The sequence below is a fragment of the Oreochromis niloticus genome, linkage group LG10 (assembly GCF_001858045.2).
Source record: "Oreochromis niloticus isolate F11D_XX linkage group LG10, O_niloticus_UMD_NMBU, whole genome shotgun sequence".
Lineage (NCBI taxonomy): Eukaryota > Metazoa > Chordata > Actinopteri > Cichliformes > Cichlidae > Oreochromis > Oreochromis niloticus.
The window spans coordinates 17,891,321-17,917,285 of NC_031975.2; the positions used below are offsets into that span (position 1 = coordinate 17,891,321).

Here is a 25,965-nt window from a genome sequence, read left to right on the forward strand (position 1 = left end):
ATTTTTTACCACAAACAGCAGGTATTCCTGCTGTGATACTTCTAAAACTTCAGATTCTTAATTCTGCAACAGTTAGACAGAGGGGGGTTACAGTTAGACCCCCTACCGTCAGCAGAAGAGGTCATCCTTATCAAGAGCATCTCAACTGTACTTCCATAGTTTTCATTACAAACAGTGTCCTTTATCTTATCATGTCAGAGGTCAACTGAAACCAGGTCCAACGGAGCCACCAAAGGTTTTTCACCTTTTATCTTTCCATTACACTTTCTACTGACCAACCGATCCTTCAAACAGGTTTCACCTTTTGCTTACACCCCCACACCTTTATCTCTACATCTCAGAGGCCAACTGAAACCAAGGCCAACCTATATAAAAACGCCCTAACCAGGCACACTAACCCTTTACAACGACCCTTGAGAGCATAACACTTCGTTCATCAGCACGAGCATTTTACTTTTAATTTAACTAGTTTAGGAGCATTTTACTTTTCTTTAGCGCTTTGAAACACACAGAGGCTAATAGTTTCAAACAGAGTGTCACAAATAACATGTATTCCTTTAGAAATAAACTGTGATACTTCTAAAAAACACATATTCACACTAGAGATGGACCGATCCGATATTACGTATCGGTATCGGTCTGATACTGACCTAAATTACTGGATCGGATATCGGCGAAAAATAAAAAATGTACTCTGATCCATTAAATATCAAAAAAAGCATCTCACAAAACTTGCAACACGGTGTAACTCGGCTCATAACCGTAGCATGTTGCAGCAGTATGCCTCATGTGATAGAGCCTGTGTGTATTTGTAGCCTCGCTACCAAACCAGCATTTCATCTCTGAGGAAGTTATCCCGGAGAGAAGTAAAGCAAGTGTGTAAGTTCATCTCTGAATGTTTGTAAAGCGTTCCCATGTTAAGCTTAACAACCGATATATGGAGCGACTGCCTCTTCTCTCTCCCTCACCTTCCTGCAGCTACTTCAATCGTGAAACTGCTTATGCCGGGCTCACACTGTGCGATTTTTGGCCCATTTTGAGCCGATTTTTGAGTCGTGCGACCGTTTTGGTGATCGGCCCGAGTTTGTCCTTCATCGTGCGTCGTGCATCGTGTAGTGTACATGGGGTAACGAGAAGCGATTAACACCTCACGACCAGCTCCCGATCATCAATCGCTTGGTCGGGAGGATTTCAAACCTGTTTGAAATCCTCGCGACCGTTGTGAGGGTGTCACCGCAGCTTCTCACACTGTGCACGCGCAAACACAAATGTCAGCGAAAAAAACGGCGCAGCACGGCAGTGCAGCGTGTGATCTGGACAGAAGCGATGGAGGCACAACTTGTAGAACTTTGGAAAGCTCACCCGAGCCTTTTCGATGTGGCCTCACAAAATTATCACGACCACAAGAACCGTGAAAATAGTTGGATCTACACTGCTGCTCAATCACAGCTGCCTGATCAATGTTTTTCATAAAGTTGACGGTGGTGGTGTGCGTGTCTGTGTGAGTGAAAGACAGAGAGGGAGAGCGAGCGACAGAATTTCTGTTATAACCTTCATTTTATGAACGCACAGTTTGAGCACTCAGGTCGCATCAGAGCATCGGGCCGTATAGTGTGAGACCCTGCATCGTGACCTATGAACTTCTAACCCCTGCGAGTCAATCGTACAGTTTGAGCAGGAGCTGAATCGCGCAACTGAAAAAATCGCACAGTGTGAGCCCGGCATTAATGATCAGCTGGTCGGCTTTTCTGTCGGGAGTCCGTCTCTCTTCTTTGTTTTTGGGCCACTTCATGCCAGAAAGAGGAAACCAGCGGCTGAACAACAGCAGCACGTTTAAGCTTGATAAGCTGTTGTTAGAATTTATTTAATATTACTTTCTACACCAGGATCCTTTTCTACGTAGCTGACGGCTGGTAACTGTGCAGGGGCGGATCTAGCAAAGTGCAGCCAGGGGGGCCGATAGGGCATTAACAGGGAAAAGGGGGCACAAAGACATACTTTTCTTTCTTATTCTCATTTAAAATATGTAGCTTTTAATACAAAATTATCTGAATCTTACACCCAAAGTTTTAATCTGATGTAAAATGTATAGAAGTCCATTACTATATATAGTAACTCTTAAGTCTATATACCCTAGTAAGCTATAGTACTTTTTCCTTTGGGAAGGTACCGTCTGTGAATTCTGCAATTCTGTTGAAGAAAGATGTTGAATCTATTTAATTATTCTTGAAAAATAATTTGTTTCTGTGCATTTTTTTCCACCCTGCATCAAATTAAAGTTGATTACATCGATTAAGCATCATGAGGTGGAGGGTGGGGGGTGGTTCCCTATTTTTTTTTTTTTTGCTGGGAGTTTGCAACCCTATTAGTTAGGTTGCTTAATATTTCTGCTAAGTACTCTTTAAAATACCAGAATAGGGAGGATGGAGCAGGTTTAAGTTAGGTTTTAAGTTAGGTAAGGTTTATTAGATTGATCAGTGTTGCTGAACTATGAAATATTTTGGGTGCAGTGTATTTTTTACACACAGGTATAACAGAATAGCTTTAGTGTTGTTGTTTATTTAAACTTGAGTATGAACCTATACAAAATGCAGCAAGATATTAAAAAAAACAGTTTTATTGATTAAAAAACACAATATTGGATTCATATCGGTATCGGCAGATATCCAAATTTATGATATCGGTATCGGTATCGGACATAAAAAAGTGGTATCGTGCCATCTCTAATTCACACATAGCCACACTAGCACTGTATCAACCCCCAATGTTCCTTTAATGCAACTAGCTCTCTAATTATCTACTAGTCACAAACACCCTGTAACAGTAAGACTTGTTGATTACACATAGATGATTTAACTGCATTAGGAACATTTCATATTCTTTAGCGCTCTGAAACACACAGAGGCTAATAGTTTTTAAACAGAATACCCTAAACAACAGGTATTCCTTTAGAAATAAACTGTGATACTTCTAAAAAAAACAAAAAACAAAAAACAAACACATATTCTTTCCTCATCACTAGCCATTTCACCATTTTATTTAAAAATCTGAATTTTCGGAATGATGATCCAAGCGGGACACAGAGGCTGCTAGTTTTAATGCACCAGAATGCAAATATAAATAAAAGCCTGACTATCCTGAGAGCCTAGCTGCAGCGACACCTTTCTTTCAGACGGATGCCTGGATGTGCGTTGGAGCTGCCTTTGCTACCCGCACACAGCGTTTCTGACCTACGGGCGCTGCTTATACAACAGAGAAAAGCAACAATACAGTGTGTTTCTCTGCTCCAAGATATCGGTGGGCCTTTCACACAGTAAGCATGTCTGTTATACCCAGCGCATAAATGTCTGTATGTCAGTGCTGATTATTCAAACCCTGTTTAAAATGTGACACATATGTTGTCCGAAAACAAATCCTCTAAATTTGCAAAGTTACTGATTTAAAAATATATTTTCGAATTTTTAGTTGCATGACAAACATATGATAGACTCTTGAGCGTATTTATTTATATAGCTACATTCACAATGGTACAACCATGCTAAATAAAAGATGCCCAAGCACCAAAGCACTCTAATGCAAGCCTCTAAACTGTATGTTTGATAAGTGCATAAAGTGTACCTCTACCTCTACAGCTGAAAACAGTTTGTATCCGCACTCTGAGGGTCTGCTGAATTGTTTTTAATATTGTGCTTTTTCACGAACTGCAGATGATGAATTCCTCTTTATTGGACATAGTGTCCTTAAGCTATTGTTGCTCATACTTACTGAGTTCCCTAGCTACTTCTTTACTATGTCAGTAAACTTTTTGAAAAGGAAGCTGTTGTAGATTTAAAGAAACATCCTAATTGAAGCAAAGGCAAAAAATTGGAATGAATTTTATGTGACTGTTCATATTAAAGCCAACAACAAGTGAAAATCCAAAACCGACTCCAATCCTTTGTATTAATGATCTCCACCTCTCTCTCTCTCTCTGTGTGTGTGTGCGTGTGTGTGTGTGCGTGTGTGTGTGTGTGTGTGTGTGAGTGTGTGTGCCCTCACAGAAGGAAGGTCACAGCAGGAGCTTTTTCAAACGCATTTCCAATCATTTTTTACAAGAAGTGTAGCTCATACATTGGTATAAATGTATTATTTGCGATACTTCATAAATATGAAACTCTAAAGATTTTGAGTTCATGCACATTGTGAAACAAGAATATAAATATTTGTGTCACAATGATTTCTATAAAAGCATGTTGTTTATGGGCATAATGTGACAAATCTTTTGTGGCCCTATTAATGATCAATGGTAATTGAAGAGAAACCCTGGCTCTGGACATTTTCATGACAGGTGACAGCGCAGACATCTACTAATGAGAGAACATGTTTTATCATCACAAACACGGTGATATGAAGCATCGTTAAAGTGTCACTTCAGTAATGTTGACTCATGTTTTTAATAGATGACTTTAAAACACTAAACTCTAATTTCTGTGGTTTATTTTAAGTTTACAGAATATAACATGTGGTAAGACGATGAGTTTTACTTCTCACTGTCCGTGTTATGTGTATCTATTTATCATATATGCTACTTTGTTCTGTGGACTGTAAAATGTTTCATTGTGTTCATAAAATAAACCAGACTTTCACTGTCTGCATCTTTTACTGTTTTTCTGCTTTTGTTCACTCCAAGTTTGACAAACCTACAGATATTGAGAGTTAACTCGCTAACAATGTGGAGCAGTCTCAGTGTATTTAGCTGCTTTTTCCCTAAACAAAACCAACTGAGAGAAATGCTTGTAGTCCTCTGTTAAGGGAAAATCCCAAATGGCAAACTGCAAATATAAACAGAACACAATGAGACAGCGTAATGAATCACATGTACATGGGTGAGCGTCTCAGAAGAGAGTCACACCGTGTACCTTTTTATTCGTGCATTTATAGTCACTGGTGCCCACACAACAGGGCGGCGTATTTTCGCTCTTCTCAGAAAAATGACTATACAACAGTATGTGGCTATCTTACTGGAACATTCCGTTCCTCTTTTTATCAAGACATGTTACACAGGCGTGCTCTCCCGCCCAGCAGGCCGTCCAAGGACGAGCTTCCGGCAAGCAATATGAATCACAAACAGCAATGCATTTAATAAAAATCTTTTTACATCCTCACTTTGGTCATTTTGAACGCTGAAGGAGATTTGTTCCATAGACACCTTATACTAGTGTTTCCTACACTTAATCCATCACTACTATGTTCTATTTAAATCCAGATTCCTTTATAGTTTGCAGTGAAATTTGTTAAACCGTTGCTTAATGGGACAGAAGTACACGTCACTCTTTACTAACACATTTGTAGATAAGTTTATTGCTGAACGACACAGCTAGCAGTCTCACACACGCTTTAGATTTTTGAAGTTTTGTGTGTAACGGTTTAGTCTATCAAACCTTATCCTTTTCTCCCAGTATCACAACAGTAAGTACGGCTCAGTAAACAACCAATGATTCTAAAGCCAGAACAGAAAGATACAGTTGGAAGATGCATGATTGCGTTTTTATGATGCATAGTAAAACTACCCCCTCTTCTTCTCTGTGTTGTTGTTCTTGTGTGTGTGTGTGTGTGTGTGTGTGTGTGTGTGTGTGTGTGTGTGTGTGCCTTAGAAGTCAAATAATACATTAGCCACACTTAAAAAGCATTTGAATTTCATTTAGAACTGAGATTCTAAGTTGTAAGCAGAACTCTTATGCTCAGCCACAAACGTGTTTCCCCACTTTCACAATGCTGAGGTGTCAAATCCACAACCCCCATCAGATGGTTTGTTACACGTGGGTGTGAAGGGCAAGCTTTACTCACACAGCCTCACACACAGTAGATTTTTTAAGTTTTTGGGTACAGTGGTTTAGCCACAGATGTAACTTCTACTTTTGATAAAGATCACTCCACCTGTTTATTTCTTAAGAAATTAAGCATCTTTATTAAGCTCTTATTTATAAATGTCTACACAATAATAGACACCGTGTGCTCTGTGAAATTACAGTCTTCTACTTCTGCTTCCATTGGTTTGCATTTTAAACTCCCAACCTTTTAGGATGTTATGAACGACTTATATTTCTAACATTTTGTGATGTAAAAGTGAACCACATGGCTTTTTTAATTTTCTGTGTGATGGAATGACTTAAGACACGTGTTATTTAAGCAATTCTAAATGACAGTGTGATGGCCATAGTACTTTATGCTGGGCCAAATATGTTAAGGATAATGTTTATCAACGTAAAATTGCAAAGAACTTGTGGATAGAATATAACATTTTGTAAACAGTTACCTCAGAAGCTGTACTGTCAGATCTATGTATGTAAGGTAAAACTTTCCACAGTACTTCCACTTAAGTAACTAAACACATAAAGTCACCCTTACCAATATCCGACTGCTCCTTGAAAAATGTAGCACAAACAGACAATTGACTCAGCAATGATGAGTAGAGCTACCCGAGGCCGAGACTCAAGCAGAAGAAAATTAAAAGTTTTGGTTTTGGTGGCTCGAAAAATTAAAGAAAGTATATTTAATAATTCAACAAGACCTACACTTTCAACACACGTACATTCAAATTTTGAATCAGACTAACATCGCTGTTGTTCATTAGTTTTTAGCCGTTGGAAAAAAGTCATTTTACGGCTTTAATGTTTCCAGCCGATAAGGAGAATGAGTGCATTTCATCAAATGGGCGTCCAAAGGCTTTAAACATCCGCTTTGTCTGTAACGACAGTATCAAACTACAGAGCATTGTTTTTACTAAAATTCAACATTTTCAGATGAAAATTTGGCTGCTTTTTTCACTGTAACACCCCCATCATTGCCATTTTTAGGATATTCTTGGTGATCCCATTTTTTTTTCATATTTATGCTTTTGGTGTAAGCGTATCTAATACGCACGTTGTCACTGTGTTTTGTACTACCAACTGTGAGGGCTCTGCTTTTACTTTGAGCAGTCTGTTTTTATTTTGTCATGTGAGTGGGGATCTTTCAAACGAGATCTTCATTAGTTTGATTTTGTTACCACAAACTTTGTGTGAAGTTCACAACAGAGGTAAAGAGATTTAAACACCCCAGTTTAAGGAGGCAGGGGTTGGACCAGCTGCAGAGGGCAGGTGAAGCAGAGAGTGTCAGGGGTGATGTGCAACAGAAGCAGAGGGGACATTTTACAAGATGATAAATGTCACATTTAGGTGATTAAGGTTTTGTTGACAAGATTAAAAGACACGTCCGTCAGAGTTCAACAACATTACAGTTTGATTAAATAAAAAGTTTTAAACTACACAATGTTCATTTTCTCCTCTGATATAGTAATCATATTAAACATGTGAGTGATGGAAGAACGAAAGAGTATAAAGAAAAATAGTAAATGTGTGTCTAATTCAACTCTTCCTGTGAACCTTATATCATCCTTTAATATGTTTGGTGTTACAAACTTGAAGAAGCACAGAAAAGATCATCAGACATTAATCTAATCAGTTTTTAGCCTTCGTTCATATTGAAAAGTTGAAATCTTCCCTGCTAGACCAAAGTGCAACGTTTAACACCGTTGGCCATAACATTTTATTACAACTATTATTAAATGGAGAGTCCTCTTCACACACTGAGGTTAATTATGAAGCTCCACAGGCTTCTGTGCAAAGACCAGTTCTGTTTACATTACACGTACTTTGGAAGACATAGCGTGCATTTTCACTGCTATGCAGGTGATACCCACTTTTATTGGTTAAACTGCCGGGATGTCTTAGACACATAATGAGCTTTAATTTTCTGCTTCTAAGTTCAGATAAAACTGAGGTTATTGTAACGGGACGTAAAAATCTTAGAAACACTGTGGCTAACAAGATCCTTACTCTGGATGGCATTGAGCCGCCTGTTGTAGTCATTTGGCACATTATAAGTAAAATTGAAACATACAATCCCGTTTATCAGGTACAGGCCTTGTTACTTTCTAAAGTGCCAATTCTCCTCAGCTTTTTTAGCTAACCTATTTACTTTCAACCTTTTAGCACCAAGCCACGGTCCTATGGAAGTAACAAACCCATTGCAGTTTCTCCAGAAATTGCATTGAGTAATATTTCTGCTTTTGTATGTACACACAGTTGTGGAAGGAGTGTTTACCAGTGGCTTTACTAGAATCATTTAGTGAAAATCCAAGTAAACATAGTCCACAAAGTCACAGTATCAAAGTGAAATGTTGTGAGGCCATAGTATAGGCTGTCTGTTGGCTGCCCACACTAAGCAGATCTAGCCCCACAGTGGGTCCAACAGTGCAGGGCATGGATGTGTCCCAGATTTCACATCGGTACCAAGGCCCACAGTGGGCTGCCCAGAATGTTGTTAAAAAAACAAAAACAAACCAACTAAAAAACAAGAAGAGCTACTTTCAGCTATTCCCTCATTCACAAGGGGTTATAACAGGTAACCCAGCTGCCTGCATATTTTCTTTGAAGTATACTATTTCTTGCACAACCCCCAAGGGTTTTATGTCTGCTTCCAGGGAAAGAGACTTCAAAGGGTTCTTTCACATATTATGCAAGGTTCTATACCACTGCACTATGAGCTCACTATTAAAAACAAACGACAAATTTTATCTTATCAAACGAGTTTGTCTTAGTAAATGGAATGCAGCCTGATAACTTTAACTTAAGTTCTTTTACAGTATATCATAAGGATCCAGGTTAACTTCCTTTTACTAAGGTTTTGAATCAGCTCCCTTTGCTCAGCTTCATATTCCAGGAAATGTAGTGATGTGGTTTGGTGTGTTTTCATTTTCTCTACAATAGTCAGCTTCATTTGGCCAATAGCAGTTTTTCCCCTTTCAGGGCCCTGTGAGGGTTTTCTATGGTTTTCTATGGGTTGCCCATACAACTTACCCAGCACGCCTCTGTGGGCGGTTTATCCTTCAAGCTCGGGTCCTCTACCAGAGGCCTGGGAGCTTGAGGGTCCTGCGCAGTATCTTAGCTGTTCCCAGGACTGCGCTCTTCTGGACAGAGATCTCGCCTAGCTTGGGAGTCACCGCACCTAGTGCTCCGATTACCACGGGGACCACCGTTACCTTCACCCTCCACATCCTCTCGAGCTCTTCTCTGAGCCCTTGGTATTTCTCCAGCTTCTCGTGTTCCTTCTTCCTGATGTTGCTGTCATTCGGAACCGCTACATCGATCACTACGGCCGTCTTCTCCTGTTTGTCTACCACCACTATGTCCAGTTGGTTAGCCACCACCATTTTGTCCGTCTGCATCTGGAAGTCCCACAGGATCTTAGCTCGGTCATTCTCCATCACCCTTGGGGGCATCTCCCATTTTGACCTCGGGACTTCCAGGTTATACTCGGCACAGATGTTCCTGTACACTATGCCGGCCACTTGGTTATGGCGTTCCATGTATGCCTTGCCTGCTAGCATCTTGCACCCTGCTGTTATGTGCTGGATTGTCTCTGGGGCATCTTTACACAGCCTGCACCTGGGGTCTTGCCTGGTGTGATAGACCCCAGCCTCTATGGATCTTGTACTCAGAGCTTGTTATATATATATATATATATATATATATATATGTGTGTGTGTGTGTGTATGTATGTGTGTGTATATATATATATATACATATATATAATACATATCAGCTGGGCTCTAGTGATCATATCAAATATTGACTTTCAAGCTTGTTGGAATTGTGCAGTCTCTGTTGTTCCCCTATATAATGTATTTTCATGCAGGTTTGCAAATTTCAAAAAAATTCCATAAACCATGTTCCATTTTCTTAGCAAAAAAGTAAAGAAATGTGGTGCTGCTCGAGATTTTTGCACAGCACTGTAGCTAGTAAGGAACCAAGCATTTATTAATCTTTTCTTATCTAAAAAAGTAAGGCTCCAAAACAGCAAGGTAAATTCAATACTGCAGCAGCAGGCCTATGTGAATGTTAAAGGCTGTGGGGACACAGTCCTTCCTCTGCCAGTCCCTCAGTACCCTCAGAAGGTCTGGTAGATGATGTTAATGCAACACCTACGGATGATACCTACAGCCACCATTACCAAGACTAACAAGCTGATCTACACCATGGCAGCAGTGATCAGTGAGATGCTTGGCAACAAGTTGAACAGCCACAAGGAGCAGTACCCTCCATGGAGAAGGAGGCTAGAGGCTAAGATCAAGGTAGCACAGAGGGAGGTTTGCCAACTATCGGAGCTGGAGAAAGGTGCGATGAAGAAGGTGCCTAAGAAGTACAGGAAGCTGTCCATCCCTGAGGCCTTGGAAACTGCCAAGCAAAGACTCACAGCCTTGGCCAGCCGCTCTTCAAGTGGCTGGGCAGATCGAAGGCAGGAGGATAAACCAGGTGTTCTCCACAGAACCAGCCAAGGTGTACTCTCAGTGGCAGGGGAACAATATGAGAACAGCACCACCAAGGCTGGAGACAGAGCAATACTGGAAGAGCATATGGGAGAAGGATGCAACCCATAGCGGCAATGCTCAGCGGCTAGTGGATCTGAGGGCAGACCACAGCAACCCCCCGACAGGGTCCAGTAACCATCACAGTGGCAGACATCCAAGAAAGGGTCTCCAGTATGAAGAGTTGGACAACACCAGGCCCCGACATGGTTCACGCCTACTGTCTGAAGAAGCTGACTGCACTCCACGAGGGCCTGGCAGCACAAATGAACCAGCTGCTAGTTGACGAGAGACACCCAGATTGGCTAAACAAAGGGCAGACAGTCATGATCCTCAAGGACCCCCAGAAGGGACCAGTCCCCTGCAACTTCCGACCAATAACCTGCCTCAGCACCACGTGGAAGCTCCTGTCAGGCATCATAGCGGCTAAGATGAAAAGGCACATGGGTCAATACATGAGTGGGGCACAGATGGGGCACAGAAGGGATGGGCAAGAATACCAGAGGTGCAAAAACCAGCTACTGGTAGACCAAACAGTCAGCCGAGTCAGCCGAGACTGCAAGACTAGGCTGATCAACCTGTGCATTGCCTGGATTGATTACAAGAAGGCCTGTGACTCAGTGCCCCACACCTGGATCCTGGAATGCATAGAACTATACAAGATCAACAGGACCCTAAGAGAATTCATCAGGAACTCAATGGGGATGTGGCCGGGACACTAGAGGCCAACTTCAAGCACATAGCACAAGTCACCATCAAGTGCGGGATCTACCAAGGAGATGCTCTGTCTCCACTGTTGTTCTGCATAGGCCTGAACCCCCTCAGTGAGATCACTGACAAGACTGGCTACGGATACCGACTACGGAACGGAGCAGTTGTCAGCCACCTCCTGTACATGGATGACATCAAGCTGTACGCCAGAGTGAACGAGACATCGATTCACTGATCCATGCTACCAGGATATACAGCAATGACATCGGGATGTCATTCGGACTGGAGAAGTGTAGTCGGATGAGAGGGAAGGTAGAAAAAAAAAGTGGCAAAGGGGCATTCATAGCTTCCATTTAGTGTTTGGCTTTTCTGCTCTTACTGCGCATTCAAAGCTTTACACATTCACACACACGATTTATTGCTGCAGAAGCCTTGAGGGAGATATTATAGGCTCAGAGATGACTCAGTTGCTAGAGATGACATTAACTTTATTTAGCTTAAAATGATTGAAATAATTAATTTCATTAGAACATTTAGGATATTTATCAAAGTTAAAAGAATTTTTACATGTCATATCCTACTTTTCATAATATAACACAATCTCACCCATAATCTAAGCAGCAATAAAGCAGCTGAAGTGATTCATTTGGTGATTTATTTGATTGCTTTATGCATGTGTGTGTGATGATTCATATACTATGAAATGAATAATACCCCCCCCCCCCCCCCCCCCCAAAAAAAGAAAAAAAACAGTATTATGTTTAAAGAGAACTATTTAAATAGGGATTCTTGATGCCTTTCCACTCTAAGTTCTAAGTTGTAATGTGTACAACCAGGCGTGAGCAAGAACAAAGTAGCTAAAACAACATATCCTTCAGGGGCAGAGAAAAGAAAGTACCAAAGTATAGAACTCTTTCTCCTTTCATGCATCTAACCTTTACATTATTGCCATCTTGTGGCCACAGTCTGCTATTATTGATGAAAACTGTGTTTTCTCCTGCAGACTGTCAGTGTAATGTGTTCATGTTTTGCACATGTGCATTGTGGATAAAACTCTGGTCTTTTTGGTGTAAGCTGGCGTGGGACGCCTAGTGTATATATGTATATGTATATGTATATATATATATATGTAAAAAAAAAAAACAAAAAAAAAAAACAAAACACCCAGCACGCCCCTGCGGGCGGTTTATCCTTTCAAGCTCGGGACCTCTACCAGAGGCCTGGGAGCTTGAGGGTCCTGCGCAGTATCTTAGCTGTTCCCAGGACTGCGCTCTTCTAGACAGAGATCTCCAATGTTGTTCCCGGGATCTGCTGGAGCCACTCACCTAGCTTGGGAGTCACCGCACCTAGTGCTCCGATTACCACGGGGACCACCCTCCACATCCTCTCGAGCTCTTCTCTGAGCCCTTGGTTATATATATATATATATATATATATATATATATATATATATATATATATATATATATACATATATATATATATCTACACGTGTGTGTGTGCATGTGTATGTATATATATATGTGTATATTTATATATGTATACATACATGTATATCACATACACATTTGATTTACAAGTACAAAATATTTATGACTACAATTTGAGCCCATAAACATCCATCTTCAGCCCCCCCTTGCCCAGTTTATCCTCATAACAAGCAAGATGCTAGTCATGAAAGTGTTGTACTTTCTCTGAGTATATGCAGTTGTTTGTTTACTCATAGCTGCCATTGTTTATCTCATCTACATAATTTAGTAGGTTTCTCACTATGTTTCAGTATTATTTTCACACGTTAAAAATGTCTGACAAGTAATGTCACGCAGTTAGCGGTCAAGAGTCTCCAAAACATCTATAGGCTGTAGATTTGATGTAACAGTCAAATGAAGTTCCAAGATCATTCAAAATGCTTTTCTGTTTGCAGAACATTATTGGACTTATGAAATACAGCCTTCTTACAGTAACAGTGTGCTGTAGTTTTTACAGAAATTTGTTACAGTGCTCCTTTTTTCAGAGGAAAGAACAGGGCTAAACTAGCACAGAAAAAGAAGCGGAACAGGAGCTGAAGTGATTAATTTCTATTCTTTGGAATTCAGATCATCACTCACCTCCCGACAGCTTGCTGGATGCCTTGAACTTCCTGATGCCATTATACCAACTCCTTCTTCAGAAAACTCCAACATGATAGCGCATGTGAACGCAGCATGAACATTCACCCCCTCCCTTAGCTGTTAATCAGAGGTTGGCTTGCTCAAGGACATTGTAGTGACAGAGGCATTCTGACCTGCATGCCGTTTTCTTTTTTTCACACCGCCCAATAACAATGGGCCACAGACTAAAAGTCCTTTTGAAAGTGTGCCATTTCATTATTCCATAGAATACAACAATGCATGTTTTTGAGGGATTTAACATGCTGGGAGGCTAAACAACTTTAATTTTGTTTTGTTATTAGTGCCAGAGGTTGTTTGGTTTGTGGTAGCTGTCCAACTCAGCTTTCAAGTGTGGGCAGACAGAAGTCAAATGAAAGTTAAGGTGTAGGCTTTCTGTACCTGTGGGCAAATAATGTATGAGTACCTGTCTACTTTATTAGGTAAACTTGTTTCCTCTATCAGGGAAACTTTATCAGATAGCAACTATATTAGCTTCAGCTTTGGCAAACTAATCGGTATCCCTAATAAAGCAGTACAGTAAGTCAGCTCCATTGTCCAGAAAATATTATTTAACTCAAAGGCCTTTCAGCTTTTCAGGCACTTCTGCTCCCAGTTATGTGTTTTTTACATTTTTAAAGCAAATTCAACAAACACAGTTCCAGTTTCTGCAATTTCTGATTCATTAAGTGTTATCTTCAGCATCCCATTCTGCTTTTACATTTACGCTGGTACATGTTTTCATAATGCAATGCAGTTGAGTTGGGTCAGTAAAATTAAGCTTCAGGCATTTCAAATGTTTAAAGCAATGGCAGGCAACAATCGTCAAGCTTTCAGCATTGAAGTTACAATTTTGAACAATTATGTATGCCCGTGTGCCCAGACACTATATTCGATAGACAAGTTGCAGCAGATCACAAATGCCTGCAGAGAATGAAAGACTTAGTCACAGCAAGTGGTATGATAATTCACCTTTGGATTTCAAGCCAAGTTGTTCCTTCTGCCAAGTTTCTTTTTTACATCACAGTCGGTTCTAAGAAATCTTAGACATGTCTTATCTAACACCTTCTTTAGTTTCCGTAGAACTGGGATGTGTTTAGAGAGTTTTATTTTGTATAAAAGATTCTCAAGAAACCTGTGGGAAGTGTATTTGACTTTGTATGGTGTCTTGGTGCCTGCCTGGATTACTTTACTTTACTAATGTTTTGAATTTAGTTTTTTATTGACTTTTGTTTCCTATTTAGAGTTTAATATACCTTCTTGTTTTGGGGTTTTTTGTTTTTTTTTAGATCCCTTTGCTTTTTCTGTTTAGTTTTCTGATGTGATGTCAAGTGCACATTAGTGAAAAGTGGTCTACCATGTAGGATGTAACACAGCTACTCATATGTTATCAAACGAGTTTGTCTTAGTAAACGGAATGCAGCCTGATAACTTTAACTTAAGTTCTTTTCCAGTATAATATTAGGATCCAGGTTAACTTCCTTTTACTAAGGTTTTGAATTAGTTGCACTCAGCCGCATGTTCCAGGCAATGTAGTGGTGTGGTTTGGTGTGTTTTCATTTTCTCTACAATAGTCAACTTAATTTGTCAGTTAGCAATTTTTCCATTTCAGGCCCCTATGAGGGTTTTCTGTGAGTAAGCCCTCTATAGGTTGCCCATAGAAAACCCTTATGGAGACCCAAGTGGTTAAACTATCGTGTTCTAACCCACAGAGGAGGCAATAAGGGTTTTCTGTCATATATGAGGTGCCACATAATTCCACCTTGGGGAGGATTCTGAAAAAAAGAATCAAAACAGAGATTCTTGGGTAAGTTATTGTTTTTCCTTTGACTTGTGATTGGATTTATTGACCTTTTTAAAAAAAAAAAATATATATATATATATATATTCCAACAACGCCCTGTTTTCGTCTCTTGCCCACCGATGCCTTCTTGTTCCAGTAGCCCACTTGTCGTCAGGGTGCCCTGGTTCCTCAACACCTGATGCGGACCTTGTTGATCCGGGCGACGTCCGAGCCGGCATGCCTTCATATTTATCTGTCTCGCTCATGTCTGCGGTAGGCTCACTTTAGCATAGGGGGTCTAGCCTTAGGACCCTTACTGGATACAGACGCCCCAGGCAGGAATCGAACTTGCGATCTTCTGCTCCAAAGGCGTGTAGTTTAACCACTACGCTATCCAGCTGGGTGCGGAGCACTAGGTGCGGTGACTCCCAAGCTAGGCGAGTGGCTCCAGCAGATCCCGGGAACAACATCGGAGATCTCTGTCCAGAAGAGCGCAGTCCTGGGAACAGCTAAGATACTGCGCAGGACCCTCAAGCTCCCAGGCCTCTGGTAGAGGACCCGAGCTTGAAGGATAAACCGCCCGCAGGGGCGTGCTGGGTGTTTTTTTTTTTTATATATATATATATATATATATATATATATATATTTCTGTCTGTAGTGATGTGGTAAATTACCAGGGAAAAAATATGAATATCTGATTCTTCATGCTCCCTGTCAAATATTAATCTCATCTAAGTAGGGCTTAATTCATTTTTATTTTACTTTCTCTGTAAATGTCAGACTGCCCGAATGTCTACCCCCCGTCTAGATGTTGCTACAAGACTAGCAACTCTCAGTACGGTTTAATCAGCAGCCACATCCATTAACATTAGCTTCCTCTGAATGATCTATGGTTTGCTAGGTTTTACTTTTGTGACCTGGAAAATAGGCCCCATGGATCTGTTAATTTTAGGGCTAGAATAATTTATAAGAACCTTGAAATGATATTAGTACTCATTCACTTTACTTTTAAAAAAGAATCCCCAAAAAAGGAATGTCCGTTAAATTAACTTTAATGGCAGAAAAGATATTTTAATTAAGCAATTTTACCTGGAGCAAAACAAACAGCTCAACAAGATGATAACAATCAAAACATCTTAAAATTTATAAAAAATTATAATAATTAATAATAATCAAGTCTAAATTGCTGCTAAATATCTACTACTGATCTTGATGTTGTTGTAGAAGAGAAGAGAGAGAACACTCAGCAACAGATGCAGTCTCCTCCCTACCATGCAGGATGACACACATTCAAAGAGAGAGAACTCTGTACAAAGTTCCAATCCAACATGGTGACAGTGAGCAGAGTAAATCCCAAAAATAGTCAATCCAATTTATAATCCACAGTGGTTTGGAAAAAGAAGGTTCAATTCTCTGGGATTCTTGCAGAAAATCCTAACTGTGAATTCCAAGGTCTTCTAATTCTCCACTCGACCAACAAAAAACAACTTATTCCATCTGCATGTGATTATTATACATGTTGTTCTCATCTCTGCTTCCCCTCTTTAACACCACCATCAGCCCACATGACATTCACATTGTCTCAAAGTTAAGCCACACCCTCTTGTTCTCTCTCTATAACCTTTCAGACAGATTAACTAAAGAAAAGTTTAATCATTCATTTCAGTGGTTACATTTTCTCATACATATACTGTATTTCATTGTACATTTATATGCTGTAGCTCAGCCACACATGAATATGCTCTTCATCATGTCTCATTCAGTTTATATGCTGTTTTATTTCAACATAATTTCTCATTAGCTCAATCACATATAAACATACTTTTTCTCTTTATGACTGTGTTAATCACAATGTACTCAATAAGACTTCTTTCCTAATCATACATGGTGAAATCAGCCATTCTCACATTTCTTTGTCTTTTACAATCTTACACACTCACTCACAAAGAAAGAGCCAAGGATGCACTATAGTCATAACAATGCTCCCACAATCTAGGTGAAAAAGCAAGGAATCAAAATTATTTCATTATTCAAATAACATAATCTTACTCATCATATTGATTAGATTTATCCTTTATTATACTATGATTAGAATTAAGCACGATTAACTATTAGCAAAAACACAAGTAAATAAACTGTTTTAACACTTTTCCGTTACAAAGGTCGAATGTTGGGTCCTTCTATTCAACTTTTGGGTAAAGATAAGCTGGGGGATTTCAATCTTTCAATCAATTTTTTTGGCTGCTCTTCTTTTCTTTTCAATTTTATTCCCCCCTTCAAGTTTGGCCAGGATTTCAACTTGCTCCTCCAGGCCAGCAATTTTCCCGACCAGCCTGGAAGCAAGCAAGCCACCATGACTCTCAGCAGCTTTAGCATGACTCTCAGCAGCCGTACGAGCAACCAACCAATCAACTGGAAGGCATGAGAAATTAAGCAGTACCACAAAAGAACCTTGAGAAGCCACTGTGCAATAAAGATCAGTCCTTCTGGGGTGACTTTGCTGATGGGGAGATCAACTGTGGACAACAAACACAAGCAATGACATTTAATATAACAATCCTTTATTGTGTGTTTATTAACAGCTTTCCTATAAAGCACATCGCACTATGATTTGAACTGAATCAATTATTTACTGGGAATAATCATCTGAATGCAAGTCTGGTAGGTCCGATCAGCAGGTGGAGTGAAACACAAACACCAAGATTTTTCTTTAGTTTTACATTGAACAGAACACTATTGTTGAGTTTCTATATTTAATATTACTTATTTTGTTGTTTGCTTATGATTTGTTTTGAGACTCATTCTTAGATCCTCACCCCCTGCTGACGTTCACCCGCACCAGTTTGAATATCGAGCATAGAGACTGACAGAGGATGTAGTCAAACAGCTCTCCATCAGCTCTTACAAAACTAGACCAGGAAAACATCCAAGTGAGAATGTTGTTTGTAGATTTGAGCCCAACTTTCAATAAACCTGTGCCTCACAAACTGGTTCAAAAACTGAACAATCTGGGCTCAGTTAATTTGCTGTGCATTGGGATACTGGGTTTCCTGAGTAACAGAGCCCAAATTATCAGAATGAGAGATCATATATATCATCTAGTGTTATCATAAACACTCGTTCACAACCATGTGTGTTCTCAGCCTCTCAACCCTCACTTCCCTCATCACCTGCTTGACCACCTACTATCAGTCAGCATATCTGCATTATAAATACTGATACCAATATATCCAAAAAAGTGAAAATTGATTAATACATATCGGCTGGGCTCTAGTGATCATATCAAATATTGACTTTCAAGCTTGTTGGAATTGTGCAGTCTCTGTTGTTCCCCTATATAATGTATTTTCATGCAGGTTTGCAAATTTCAAAAAAATTCCATAAACCATGTTCCATTTTCTTAGCAAAAAAGTAAAGAAATGTGGTGCTGCTCGAGATTTTTGCACAGCACTGTAGCTAGTAAGGAACCAAGCATTTATTAATCTTTTCTTATCTAAAAAAGTAAGGCTCCAAAACAGCAAGGAAAATTCAATACTGCAGCAGCAGGCCTATGTGAGTGTTAAAGGCTGTGGGGACACAGTCCTTCCTCTGCCAGTCACAATAGCAGTGCTATCTGACATGTCTAAATTACCCTTTTGTGCAGAAGGAAGAAGTCTTCCATCTTTACATACAGCCTATGCTTTGTTGGTGCTATTTAAGCATCTACTCCACAGAGCCTGGTGAGTGTAGAATGGTAGGTGAAGGGCAATGCCACTTTTTGAGCATGTCTAAAATTAAAACTGTATGTAGTTTTCTAGTCACTGGCCCATCAGAAAAACACATCCTTACCTTGAATTTCATTAGCCTGCAGGAATTGTGAGCTGTACTGTAGTACTGCATTTAGATGATTAGCCACACTTTCAGCAACCACACCTATAACCTGAGAGAAATCCTGGAAGGTGGGGAAACAGGGGTTAATAGAAGTAAAAAGAAAAAAAGAAGGGGGTGGACAGATGGAGACATGGTTAGTTACAGCCTAGATTTACCTCATTTATACCTCATATTGCTTGCATTTACTCAGTGTGAATTGTCAGTGTGATCTTGTTAGACATATACAGAGTAACTCTGGGCCAAAACAAACACACATTTATCCATGAAGACAGATTACTGATATTCCATTTAGGAATGTCCATGATGAATGATGGCCCCTTGTTTCTTTAAAAAAGTGTGTGGGCTGTGTGGGCTTAATGTCAACATTGATAAACTTCTATTATCATTACTAATCCCAAATAAACTGGATGAATTAATTAATCAATTAAAAAACAATCCAAGGTCTTTTTGTTTCCATTCTTGGTAACAATTATTACCATGCTGACACCAGCCAAGAGGCAAAAACCTTAAATGACATTACAGGTTTTTTCCAGGTGGGCGGTTTGTGTGCACATGTGAAGCCTTGAGAAATGAAAATGTTCCTGAACCAATTTGATGGAAGGACATTACGTTTCACAAGGCTTCACCTGGCCATCACTACAGGAAGAAACAGCACACGGGAACAGACACGAAGAGAGAAAGATAAACAAACACAGAGACAAATCAAAACATGGTTCCCAGAATAAAGAACTAAAAGCAAAAATAATGCCAACTATAATGAAAAAAAAAAAAACAATACAGAATCATAGCCTAAAGCAAAACTATTCTAAATTAATAAATATATAAATAAATACATATATAGAGAGAGAGACAGAGTTTTTCTTTAAGATAGATAACAGCTACCTTCTCCACTGACAGATACGTCTGCTCCCCGACCAGCCTGCCCAGGTAGGTCCTTCCCTTCCAGGCCAAATCAACCAGGGTTGCCCGAATCTCCCGCATCTTCTGGGGTCGACCCTCGAACTCTGTTGCCTCCAAAACTGCAAGCACGAAGAAAACCAACGCAAAAATTCTGCCAAAACGCCCTCGTAGGCAACGGAAGAACATTGTTGATAATGGCTTTATTTTATCGCTGACAGCTAGTAAATAAAATACACCTCTTAACAAAAAAGAATGCGATGCGCAAAACTGACGTTAAGGCGCTGTTCTGACTGTAAAGTATTTTGAGGTACAACACAGGTGTTTGGAAACCCTCCTCCTAACTGTAAAAAAAATAATAAAATAAACTCTGAATGCCCGCCTCTTTTTTGTCTTCATTTTCCATGAGTGTAATCACCTAACGTTTATTCCACCAATTTGAGTTAGGAGAGATATCTGCCATCTGCTGGACCGAGTCTGAAACTTCCTTTAGTTTCTCTTACACAGACACACACACACATATGTATATTTATGTATATTTCCTATTTTTTTTTGCTGTGGTCAAGCGCTTGTAAAAATATTAATAATAATCCATCCTCAAAAACGGTTCTATTTAGCTTAAACCTAGGTACATGCACAAATTCCCTCTACCCACACATGTGCAACAAGACTGCTATATGTGCAATTCTTTTTCTGACAAAGTTGTACTTTTGTATTTTCTTACTCAGTTGTATATAGCATTTGTATTCTATTTTTATTCTATTGTATATATTATTCTATTTTATTCTATTGTATATAGTATTTTATTTTATTTTTTATTGCATTCCAGTGTTTTCTAATTTCTGCTACATAACTTTGCACTTTTGCTGTAATGAAACAAATTTCCCACCTGTGGGACTAATAAAGGTCATCTTATCTTATCTTACCCACACAGCACAGAGACACTGTTTAATTGTGTTAATAATGCAGAGAAGGGGACCTGCCAAATAATCAACACTGAAACTGGACTTTGGCAATTTCAGTTTTATTACAAGTTGTTTATTTATTCAAGATTTTTGATAAAATACAAATGAATCATGAAGCTGTTCCAGTATAGATCAAAGGATCCAGAAATTTCTTCTGAATCCCTGAAATATGTGAGATTTATTCACCGCATGTTATTATTATAGAGTTGCCAGGAAGAACGCACACTTTCAGAGTGACTTTACTAATAGTTTACAGTTGTAGCTCATGGAAGTGTTTGAGTGATACAAAGTTCATCTTCTTCACTGGATCCTCTATTTGCAGTTTGTTGCCTGCTCGGCTAGTGACAGTTTTCATTTACCTCAAGCTGTCACTTTTTATTCACTTTACTGAACATGCAGATGCTGTGACACTTAATGGAGTTTCCTCATTTGTTGGTATATATAATCCATAATCCACAGTGACCCAGACACTTCTGTGTCCATAAATAATAATAATAAAAAAAAAATATTAAGGTGCATTCTTGAAAAGTACAGTAATTTGTAGAGATGGCTGAGCAGGAAGTGGTTTTCATACCGAGACGAGAAGTTAACTGAGGTTTGCTTGTTTACTCGTTACTCTGCTCGACAAGACATAGGCTACAGTAAAACGATACTGATAGCACAATATTAAAATATGAACTGAGATGTGATGTAAATGAAGAACTTAATTAAAAATGAAAAAATCAAAGCTTGATAAAGAATGTAAATCAGCGCCGTTAGTGTTAGTGTTACTAAATAATTGGACTTTAAGACATAACATTATGCACACATACCGTTTATTGCTGCTGACACTGCATGTTTTATTTTGTTGGTTTGCTCATCATAAAAAAATGTAATGAGTGAAATATTTTTTTTCTTTGAAGTGTACTGACTTACGATATTGGATTCAAATCTTTTCTCACTCCCCATCAGCAGAACTCATGCGAAAAACAAACCTGACCTGAAATGTCCAGTGTGACTCCAGATGAGTAAAAAAGAGAGGACTGTGTTTCTGTTTCTCTTGTTCTCTTGTGTGGTTACTTCAAAGAGACAAAGCTGTTCCCATAACATATTATCTCATTTTAGTAATAGATTTTAAGTTAAATAAAATGGTCAAAAATAACAGTATTATCTGTAAATATAAACATTATAACAATAATTATATTATCTTTCAGACTTTTATGGTTCTTAAAATGAAGTCTGTCATGTTCTGACACAAACTCATGAAAGGACTAATCAGTTTATTTGTAAAACAGGAGTACAGTGATGAAGGACAAATGATCACATGTGATAGTTTGGGCTGCAGCACACAGGTGATGATGCTCCCCCAAAAAACAATGATAGCCAAGACCAAACCAAGAAGCTTACAGCCCGCTATCATGATGAGCTCTGCTGATCTCTTCAAAGAGTAAAGATGGTGTGTTTTTGAGAGCTGCAGTAATTTATCTGCATGAAAGGAGTTAAGCAGGAAGTGGTTTTTAGGTGCTTGTAATAATTAAAGGAGAAGTTGACTCCGTCTTCACTTCATGGTTACTTAGAAAGCCTGAAAGTAGGTTGAACTATATAAAGAACAGCTTAGAGATAACCGCAGTCCAAACAGCAAATGCCACAAAAGTTTGTAGCAATGGTTTGATGCTCACTTTACTTTTTCATTTCAAGCTATGCCTAGAAGAGAAGAGTAATGAAAATGTAACAAAGAAAATAAGACGTCTTACTTTGGCTTTTCTTTTATTTGATTTTTGATTTGAGGTTTTATCATTAAAGGATGATTGTGTGTCTTTAATAGACTAATAATCAGACCTGTTTGGCACTAAATTATATTCTAAACTGGAAAAGAAGTGGCCTCATACGGGTTCCTGTATTTTCCCCCACTTGCGAGGCTTTGCCTTGCAGATATTCTGTGTCATTGCTATTATTATTATTATTATTATTATTATTATTATTATTATTATTATTGTTATTATTGTTATTATTATTATTACTTTTTAACTTTTCATTTCATTTAATTTGTACATAATGTGAATTGCTAAAAATATTGTTAGTTAAAATAACTACAAACTAACACATGATTAAAAGCCCAAAGCTAATTTTAGCAAGTTAAGTGTTTAATCAAGCCCTTCCCCGTGTCATTATAAGGAAAGTATTTTTAATTTCAATCACCCACTACACCAAGGGTCTCAAGCTTAAATGAGCCGTTGGCCACTGCTGGAGCTGTCACTTTACTGTTCAATTAGAACAAAAACAAAACAAACAAACAAGAAAACACCCACAAATAGTTCCTAAAATGTGGTGTTTGTCTGTTTTTTTAAATATAACAAGACAAAACTGCAAACATGAACGCTGATTCTTTTCCTCCCTCCTAACTGAAGCCTTTCATTGACCTACCAAATAAACACACTGGTACTCTCTTTCTGGTCAGACATTCAAAAGGGCTGTTGGGGGTGGGGTGGGGGGGTAATATATATACATATATATACAAAAAAACTTTAATTTTACAGTGTTTATTTATCAGATAAAATAAGTTAAATGTCACCGTTATTACTGTCTGGCTGGAAACAGCAGGGGTGTCCAAATTCAGAGGCTGCATCCTCCTGAGGACCCAGCCTTTGCAGTCTAATTGGCCAGGTCCACTGTTCCCCCGTGTGTGAGTTTGGACCTTTCTGGCTTACTTTGCAGGCTGTGTGTTTTTCTATATTTTCACTTTCCTCATTTGTTCTTTTCCAGTCATCACTGCCATCTGTTTACATGTTCCTATAATTGCTTTCGTTTTCTTCGTTTAATCAGCAATAGTTTTTGGTTCCATCTCCTTTGTATCACACATCAAGAGAAATAAAAATGACTGTGTGTTTGACTTTATTCAGGGTTATAAAAATTCACCAGAACTGTAAAAAGTGTTGGACATTTGGACCTGGTTTAAATTTAGTAGTTTTAACCAAAGATTTGAACCATTATTTTAACCCTATAAAACCTGAACCATGACATAATTGGTAGAATTTTTTAATGGTGTGTCTCTTCAACTTTGTGACAGAATTTAAAAAAAGATACAATTCATACATTGTATGAAGTTCGATACGTGCTGAAAACAAAACAAAATTACTTTTGAGTCTTTTTAACAAGTATGTTCTAATAAAACTTGGAAATAAGAGCTAAGTGTGGCAGCATTGTCTTCCATCTTCCATCTCATTGTTGAATAAAAGAGTCTACAAAACTCATTAGTCTTTCAAAAAGGGAGAAGTCTATAAACACAGAGTTGTTCGCTCATTTTATTTCACCTTTTGACAAAAAAACACACCATGATAAAAAAAACAAACACGTGAACTCATCTGCTTGTAAAAATGCTTGCTAATTTTTGCTGCATATGCAGTACAACAAACACAAAACAAAACAAATACAATCTGAAAACTATTCAGCTAGAAAATGCAAATCTGTGACATGATCATTAATATTGAACCAGTTAAAACTGATTTCAATTTAATTCGCATCTAGTCCCATAAATATAGGAAGTACTGCATAAACTGAAAACCCAATTACTTTTTACTCTGTTTATTATACTGTTTTTTTTTTAAAAAAAAGAGTGGCTATGCTAAGATTAAAAAAAGCAAACACATGATCTTACATGCTTCTAATGTTTACCTTAATTTCATATTACATATACATTATAAGAAAGACACAAAAAACAGAAGAAAACTGTTCAACAAAAAAAGAAAGACCAGTCAAAGATGAGGCCTAGACTTCTAGACTTTGTGTGTAAATAGTGTAACAGTGTAAATAACCTATATAATATATATTACACAGCCTAAACTAAAAGAAATGTGAACTAAATTTCTATCATGGTGTAAAATATATTAGAAAATTTATTGTAATTTGTTGTATTTGATTCTCTTTATGCACACAAAGAGATTCAAAACACTGAACTGTGTTCCCTCAATATATTCTGGATGCAAAAGTAAAAACTTCAGTAAAGTTAAACACTTGTACTGCAAACATTGCTGCTTATTTGAATCACGTTACTTTCCTAATTTACAGAAGTATGATGTGATTTCTGCTGCAATACAATTTTCCTAAGCGTACAAATAAAATATCTAATTTGTTGTTGTACTCAGGGGGCACACAGGAGGTGAAACTTTGAAAACCCCTTTTTCTTGTTTTCAATAGCGGGTTGTATATTTAAATGTAGGACTTACACAGCACGGCTGTTGGAGTACCTAACCTCACAGTCCGTGTCATTCATACGAGGACGGGAGCTGCAGAGGAGGCCTCCTCCCAAGAACAGCAGTCCTGCAGAGCCCCAGCCGATGTAAAGCGATGAGCCCAGCTCCCTCCTCTGAGCACTGATTAAAATTGGGTTGTAGAACTCGTGAATGATAATGTGGGCTGTCCAAGACACAGGGATTAGGAGCAAGACACCTGCAATGATGACGATAACCCCAGAAGCTATAGTCACTTTGCTCCTTTTCCTTTGATCCATCCTACAGTTACTGCAGCTGTACCCAATTACACCAAACAGGATCCCAAAGAACCCTAACAGGATGGCGATGACGACGAGTGCTCTGCTAGTCTGCAGAGCACGAGGTAAGGCCAACATTGAATCATAGACCTTACACTGCATCTGGCCCGTACTCTGGATCACACAACTCATCCACAAGCCTTCCTGGATTATCTGAGCTGTGACGATGTTGGCACCAATGAAGGCTGTCACTCTCCACATGGGGAGCACACAGGTAATGATGCTCCCCAAAACGCCGATGATAGCCAAGACCAAACCCGGAAGCTTACAGTCAGCCATTGTGATGAGCTCTGCTGATCTCGTCAAAGAGGAAAGATGGTGTGTTCTTGAGAGCTGCAGTAATTTATCTGCATGAAAGCAGTCAGGCAGGAAGTGGTTTTAGGTGCTTGTGCGCTGCTGCATGGAAAGTTACATATAAAGAACCCCACCCTTTCATACAGAAAATCTGCATATTAGCAGATTTTTTTAAAAATTCATTTGAAAAAGACATGAAATTGTTTCTTGGATGACGCACACTTTTCAAGAAATCTGTGAAATGGTAAATGGACCAATTCTTCTTTTCTCCGTTCCCAGAGCACTCAAAGCGCTTCAGACAACATGCCTCTTTTACTCATTCACACAAGCACCTTTTTCTGTCCTTAAGTGCTTTCTAACAGTCACACACATCCAGTAGTGGTTTT

General features: G+C 38.8%; 2 protein-coding genes across 4 annotated transcripts; both read right to left on the reverse strand.

Moving 5' to 3' along the window:
* Positions 1 to 16,070: 16,070 nt before the first annotated feature.
* On the reverse strand, positions 16,071 to 20,154 carry LOC100706823 (uncharacterized). Of its 2 annotated transcripts, XM_025910677.1 has the most exons (4): positions 20,035 to 20,149; positions 19,781 to 19,917; positions 18,857 to 18,959; positions 16,071 to 17,544 (listed from the first exon to the last, which is right to left on the reverse strand). In XM_025910677.1, the coding sequence occupies exons 2-4, from the start codon at positions 19,877 to 19,879 to the stop codon at positions 17,213 to 17,215; spliced, it is 534 nt and encodes a 177-aa protein (XP_025766462.1). In that variant the 5' UTR covers positions 19,880 to 19,917; positions 20,035 to 20,149; the 3' UTR covers positions 16,071 to 17,212. The 2 variants fall into 2 exon arrangements, with proteins under 2 accessions (XP_025766462.1, XP_005452735.2); XM_005452678.4 differs by having other exon boundaries at positions 19,781 to 20,154.
* A 170-nt stretch (positions 20,155 to 20,324) lies between these two features.
* LOC102080286 (claudin-4-like) lies at positions 20,325 to 25,624 on the reverse strand. 2 transcript variants are annotated; one of them, XM_019363652.1, is made up of 2 exons: positions 25,012 to 25,624; positions 20,325 to 20,350 (listed from the first exon to the last, which is right to left on the reverse strand). In XM_019363652.1, the coding sequence occupies exons 1-2, from the start codon at positions 25,562 to 25,564 to the stop codon at positions 20,325 to 20,327; spliced, it is 579 nt and encodes a 192-aa protein (XP_019219197.1). In that variant the 5' UTR covers positions 25,565 to 25,624. The 2 variants fall into 2 exon arrangements, with proteins under 2 accessions (XP_019219197.1, XP_025766739.1); XM_025910954.1 differs by lacking the exon at positions 20,325 to 20,350 and having other exon boundaries at positions 24,898 to 25,624.
* Between the last annotated feature and the right edge of the window lie 341 nt (positions 25,625 to 25,965).